Source organism: Ursus americanus, chromosome 5 (assembly GCF_024610735.1).
Source record: "Ursus americanus isolate L20-20 chromosome 5, mUrsAme1.1.p, whole genome shotgun sequence".
Lineage (NCBI taxonomy): Eukaryota > Metazoa > Chordata > Mammalia > Carnivora > Ursidae > Ursus > Ursus americanus.
The window spans coordinates 46474449-46481301 of record NC_142131.1 but is presented as its reverse complement, the minus strand read 5'-3'; the positions used below and the strand labels follow the sequence as shown (position 1 = coordinate 46481301).

Sequence of the window (6853 nt, the reverse complement as noted above, 5' to 3'; positions counted from 1 at the left end):
AATAAAATTAGTTAACAGAATGGGCTAGACAAGAAAGCTCTGTAATTTGAGTAGTGGAGTTGAAACTTTCCTTTCTGCAGGAGAACACCGGAGCTGTAGGTTAAATCTTGTAGAGGATTTTGGTATCCCTGAAAGGTGATAAGCAAACATACAAATCAAATCATTTCATAACTAGGAAAAGGAGCCTGCCATCCAGGGAAAATCCCCAAGTTATAGCTTTTAGCATAAAGCCATGGGTATGATCAATGAGGAAGTCATAGACTAAGGATTCTCTGAGGGAGATGTGATTACATAATTTTATTTATTCTCCTCATCCAATATTATTAATTCAACTGGATTTTGGGAGAGTTTGGAAAAGCTATAGATATTTCAGCCTTATTTGTTTCCTATGATGTTTTACCTTTTCTTCTATAATGCTTTCTATGCAATGGAGTCCCTCTATCTATCTCTCTGAATTGAGGAAAAAATGATTCTTAGTAAGGTGGCACTGTATTTTCAAAATGTTCCATGTTAGATTACAAGCACAGAACCCACAAATTGGGTGAAAACCACCTCTTTCATATTCTAGGTGACTCGGGTCCTTTCTGGAAGTGTCCAGTAGGTTTGTTCTTAGGCACTTATTAAAATTAATAAGAAATAAAGTAACTGAGGTAAATAAAAATTTGTTCATTCTAGCATTGTTAATAATGATGAAAATTGCTTTAACCTAATTGAGCAACAATGGAAGAATATTAATATAATAAAAACCCATATATTGACAGAATACGGCAACAGGCATCTAAATTCAGGTACTATATGACTACATTTAAAGATCAAGAAAACGTCACAGTACATTTCTAAGCAAAAAAGGCAGGAAACAATATACAATACTACAAAAATTTGGTTTTTAAAAACTGGAACAATATAATTCAATATATGTTTAACGTCTGGGTTTTGAGATTCATGTCTTTTTATTTCTTTTTTCAAATTCCTGTTTTTCCAATTTTCTCAAGTTCACATATTTCCTTGGTGGAAGAACAATTGTTCTTTACTAGAAGGAAGATGGAGACAGGAAGTTCGGATAAGAGGAAACTCAGCCATGACCACAAATCTTCCAGGTCACAAAGCTGCAAAGTCTCTGGCTCAGCTCAAGAACAAGGCTAGACCCACGGAAAATGGCATCCAGAGACCTGATTCAGCACCGACCTCCTTTCTTGCACGCTGGCCAGAAGTACTAACTCTTGGGGAACATACTCTGCTTTTTGCCTCTGTGCTCTTTCCAACTGTGGTACGTTTCCTCATGCCATTGCCTCTTTGGGTTGCCTGCCAAGGGCTGCCCTGTCCGGTGTCCAGTGATCCATTCCCACCCCCAAGTCTTCGAGGCAGCTCTGTGCTTCCTTCCCCAATGCCTCCTGCAGAGGTTTGACTTTTATTTACCCTGAATCTGGGGCCTCCAGGGCCTGCTCCACCCAGCACACAATGCCTCAGTGCCTTCTCTCTCCTACATCGCTGTTCTCCCCCCTCCTGCAGCCCTAATACCTGCTCCTTAAAAGAGACACAAGCCACGAAGGAGCATGTTACATCTCTCTTCCTTCTGTCTTCTTTCTGAGGTGGGTCGAAAGGGACATAGTGACAAGGGGAGTGGGCATCTGGCATCCTGCTTTCATGCAGCGGGATCTTCCTCTGTTGCTGCTTCATTCCCAAAGGAAGCCAGGGACGATGTCAGGAAGAGATGGGGTGTTCTTAGCAAAAACATGTCCTACATTGTCCCAGGAGCAGGCAAGGTAGGCAGCTAGGCAGCTCCGGACACTGCCAAGAACCTCCAACCATCTTGGGGAATGGAGTACCCTGGAGACTTTACAGTGTCTCGGATATCACATATCACACCGTAGCATCTGGGAATTTATGTCAGTTGCCTAGTCATATATGGTACAGAGCAGAGAGGAAGGCCAGAGCACGTAGGGAGGACCAGGTCACTTTTATAGGGTTAAGAAGATAGGGGAGTTCAATGTGGTCCCTTGGTCAGGCCTGGAACCTGCCTCTACCATTCTCTAGGGTCAGAAAGGCTGCTACAAGGGAAGGCAATCCCATAGGAGGATTTGCTCACTGACTTCTCCCTTTCCAGATGTCTAGTTGAAAATAACTTTGGGGCCCCCATGAGATAGATGGAATGGTATTTCTCCCTATGTACTCTCTCAGAATGCTCCAAGAAAGTTGAGCAGTCCATGTCAGAAGATTCTCAGCACAGCCAAGTATGCCTAAAATATAATCTTTGTCTTATTGCAAAGAGGTAGTCTCTGCTTTGTGAGCAAGTACAGACCTGCTTACTCTGTTGAGAAGGTCTTGTTGTCCAGAAGCCTCTAGTGGCCTCATCATTTTCTTTGTATCCCCTCAAAGAAAAAAATTGAGGTGAATCTTCAGGTAAGGGGTTGCCTTTTCAAGACACTTAAAATATCTCCCCACTAAAATAATATAATTCTGTCCAAAGAGTAACCTCTGATTTACTTCTTTCTTCTAAGTGGCCACAGATCTGTCACTGAGTTCTATACTTTTATTTATGATGAACCAAGTTTAGGTTTTTCTGAACTTTTGTTCTTGGGGAAGGATGAAATAATAGGCTTTCCAGATGTGGTATACAGTGGTTACAGTGGGAAAGCTAAGGATGGCTATTCACTCCAAAGATGGTCTTACTGTCTTGATTACCTTGCTCTAGTGATTGTACTGGAGGGGAACATCCTGAGGCAATATCTCAGAGCATCATTCTAAGGACACACACGCCAGGAGGAAACATGGCCAAATATCTTCTAGTATTCTGCTCACTTTTGTTGTTCATCTTGATACACTGGGCAGTATCTGCTGGTGAGTAATTTTTTTTTAAGATTTTATTTATTTGAGAGAGCAAGAAAGCACAGCCAGGGGGAGGTGCAGAGGGAGAAGCAGACTCTCTGATGAACAGGGAGCCAGACTCGGGGCTCGATCCCAGAACCCTGGGATCACAACTTCAGCTGAAGGCAGATGCTTAACTGACTGAGCCACCCAAGCGCCCCTCTGGTGAGTGATTTGACTGGTTCTGGCTGTTATGTAGGGTTGATTTGTGAGCTCTGACATTGTAATCTGAAAGAATGCTTCGGAATTATTTTCAATTTATTTATGTAAGGGTATCACTTTACTATAGAGAGAAAGGCAATGGAGTGTGGTCCCAAGAAAAGGCTCCCAGCCAATGTACAAGGGCCTTTGTTTTCCCATCTATTAATGCAGATTATGAAACCTAACTCATGGGGACTCAGTGAGGTATGATGTTACAGTGGTGGGCAACATGCTCACAGCACAGCACGTCTCAAAGACGTAAAACTTTTGAAATTGCTTTGCCATGAATTTGAGTGGGTGTTACCTTTTTTGTCCTCTTTTAGAGAAGAGCTCTGTAGGGAGTTTTAAAGAGACTTAGGCTCAAGGACTGAAGAGCTTTAATTTTCACCTGTCTATCATGACTTCCTGGACATTAACAAGTGTCCTTCCCCTCTCTGTAAAATATGGGGATTGGGCTAACGGTCTCTCTACATTTCTTCATGTCTTTTATGTATTGGCTGCCAGTTCTGAATCATCTCAAGCCCAGGCTAACTCCTATTAATCAAAAATTTATTTGGTATGCTGGACTGACAACATTTATGAGAGCAGTGGCTGCTTGCTAATTATCTATCAGGAGTAGAAGAATTATTCCACATTTTTGAGGGAAAAAAATGAATGCACGTATAAATAAAAATGTGTTCATATTGCAAGCTTCCTCAGTAACAAATTAGAATTTTTTAGTTCCATCAACATATTAAGCTAGGATTTACCAGATATAATGTTCTGCAACTATTCTCATGTATGTCTTAGTTTCAGGCCGTCGAGAGTGGTGGCCACCACATGGAACTGTTAAGGTAATCTTCCACTCTGTTTCTCCGGACTGACATTCTAATCTGAGTTTTCTTTGAACTTGCTATGTTATAACCTTACTTCAGGAATGCCCTCTGTGGCATTCTTAAGGGTCCACCCACAGAAACGTGGCAGGTACGCTGCTGGTACAAGAGCCCCGAGTAGAGTGATCTAAACCGGGAACCAAGCCAAGATTTGGTCCTCTGACAACCAGAGAACCCTCTCCAGAGCCTAGGAGATGTTTATGAACACTGACAATTGCCAGGGGACTAGAGGAAGTGGAGGGGTTCTCTGGGTGACACACATACAGGAGGAGACGATGGGGCCTGGCCATGGTGCTGATGTTGGATAAGGAAAGAGGAAGAAGAGTGTCTACGCTTGGATATGATCCCTCTTTCTCTAAATACTCAGCCAAAACTCTCTCCTACCTTGTATCAGAGGCACGTTATCAATGTGTCTATGGCTCTCATAGAGCCCCTGAGACCACCTTCTCAAGTCCCAGCAACCCCGTGTCACTGCTTCCAGTCGCCACTGACTGCAGCACTGTGAGTGGACATGGATTCTCCTCCCTGATGAGACACATCCCTTTTGTTTTTCATGTTCCCTACAAAGGCAGGGCATTATGCTAAACGCTTTCACATTTCACAACTTCAAGAAAAGGGTTGACTTCGGGATTTTGAGAGTGGATAAAATTTTTAAATCATATTTTAAATCAAAGCGTATGGGTTTCAGTGAAGCATCTTCTCCAATTATGGGCTTTCAAGGGTTTTTTTTGCCCGGTTGGCACACAAAATCTCTAAGACTATTCCCATGTCTGATACTCTGGGAATAAAGGAGATTGAGGAAACTAAATTTCCCAAGTACATCCTGTTTATCCACTCTTCTCTTTCCCACCAGAGGGTAGCAGGCCTCTGTGCCCTGTGACTGGCAGGAACTCCTCACAAGGAGGGCATCGTAGTTGTCAGATGGGGTGAACATAGGTTCTGCCTCCACTGCTTTGTGGAGGGGCAGCTGTAAGCACTTTGTGTGACTGTCATGGGATCCTGACTGTGTTTAGATTTTCCTAATCAAGTCCAGACGTGACCTACCTGTCTGTGGGAGAGATTGTAATCATATCATTCTTTTCAACTGAATTTCAGGTGAAATGTCCATATAAGAAAGTAGACTTGAGTTGGTTCACTGGAACCGTGAACCCCTGCCCTGATTTATATCAACCCATCTGTGGCACTAATTTTGTAACCTATGAAAACCCCTGCATCTTGTGTATTGAGAGCCTGTGAGTACTCTTGGGGTGGGGGGAGGAGAGAACAAAGACAACTTAGCCTACAGAAATGACTATGTACCTCTTCTACCAAGTGCATCAGCCTTGAAGCCAGGAATTTGCTCCAGTTTGCCCAGATACTAATCAGTCCCCAGTCAGAAGAGCGTGTGGTAATAGAAAGCCCTCTGGGGTGGAACACAGACTCCATGTACTCTGTGGTGTTTCAGGCCCTTCTGGCTGAGCCCTCACACTCCCATACGCCAGGTGATGTCAGTTCCCATAGGCCAAGTCAAGCTTCAGTTACTCCATTCAGCCCTGAAATTCTTTTATTGGAAGACAAATTGCAGTTTTGCCTTCTCTCAGATATCTTCAATCTCTTACGTGTCTGAAACTCTGAGCTAGGATGAGGTACTGCAAAGTTTGTGTCCTTTTGCTAAGAATCAGTGTTTTTAGGTTTTTGGATGTATGGGACATGATTATCAGTGATTAGACGCTGAGGTCTCCCAAAACCATGGTTTCAACTTGATCTCTGTGTAAGCCAGTATAGTTCACAGGGCTTAAAATTCTCCTCATGGCATCAGACTGGAGCCCTCAACCCAACAATCATTTTGTAGTTTTGTACAAGGAACAATGACAGGAATGTGTAATTGGGCCAAAGCATGAGAGTGTTAAGAGAATAAGATGAGGACTGATGTATCTTCTAGATCACAAGCTCAGGCCAGACTGAATAACTTATTTTCAAAGAGATTGTAGCACAGGTCATAATATCGTCCATGGTATATTAGAATCATGGAAGGATACCTGGGTAGGAAAGCCAATAACCTGACTCTTGTATGTAGTCACTTCCCTTCGTGATTTGGCTCTTAGTTTCCTTGAATATAAAATAAGGATGATAGATAAAATAATTTTAAAGAGTTTTTGTAGTTCTGACATTTTATTCATGAAATGTTGATTCTGCTTTTTTCCTTTAGGAAATCTCAGGGGAAAATTAGGTTTCAAAATGATGGAAAGTGCTAGCTGAGTGCACTTGGATGCCCAAGAGGATATCTTTTTTCTCTTCATCATGACAATCCTTCTCTTAGAATTCGTCCCTCCTCCCACGTGATGGAGGCAGAGACCTGCCCCTGCTGAGCTTGTATCAGATAACTGAAGGCTCCTTAGACCTCTTCCCTCCTTAATAAATAAACTTTTCTGAAAGCCTGATTTAACTTGGTCCTCAGATCTGTGTCTCAGTCCTCAGAAATAGAGCAAAATGAACATTTGAGCCAAAGGTCGAGGACAAACATTGGGATTCATCAGCTTCCTGATAACTGTGAACAGTGAAGTAATCTGTAATATAAATGCTCCAAGTTGTCTTCCAAGGAACACAACAGAAATCTCTTCTATATTCCTAAGGCATTTCTTAAAAACCAGTTCCTGGGGACTATGGAGCATTGTGCTCTTCCTGGCCATTCCTCCTGCCCCTTGCTGCAAACCCCTTGTTAAACAAGGTCACTTATATTTGTTTTTTTTAAGATTTTATTTATTTATTTGTCAGAGAGAGCACAACCAGGGGGAGCGGCAGGCAGAGAGGCAGAAGGAGAAGCAGACTCCTTGCTGAGCACAGAACCCAATGTGGGTCTCGATCCCAGGACCCTGAGATCATGACCTGAGCCAAAGGCAGACACTTAACCAACTGAGCCACCCAGGAGTCCCACA

General features: G+C 42.8%; 1 protein-coding gene across 1 annotated transcript; it reads left to right on the top strand.

Annotated features, from left to right (window-relative positions):
- Nucleotides 1-2768: 2768 nt before the first annotated feature.
- On the top strand, nucleotides 2769-6172 carry SPINK14 (serine peptidase inhibitor Kazal type 14 (putative)). The gene is made up of 4 exons (XM_045795063.2): nucleotides 2769-2838; nucleotides 3856-3899; nucleotides 5034-5170; nucleotides 6127-6172. The coding sequence occupies exons 1-4, from the start codon at nucleotides 2769-2771 to the stop codon at nucleotides 6170-6172; spliced, it is 297 nt and encodes a 98-aa protein (XP_045651019.2).
- The last annotated feature ends 681 nt before the right edge of the window (nucleotides 6173-6853 follow it).

Coding starts and splice junctions, on each gene's coding strand:
- SPINK14 (XM_045795063.2), top strand. CDS start 2,769: ATGGCCAAATATCTTCTAGTATTCTGCTCACTTTTGTTGTTCATCTTG. Junction 3,900..5,033: donor CACCACATGGAACTGTTAAG/GTAATCTTCCAC, acceptor ACTGAATTTCAG/GTGAAATGTCCATATAAGAA. Junction 5,171..6,126: donor ATCTTGTGTATTGAGAGCCT/GTGAGTACTCTT, acceptor TTTTTCCTTTAG/GAAATCTCAGGGGAAAATTA.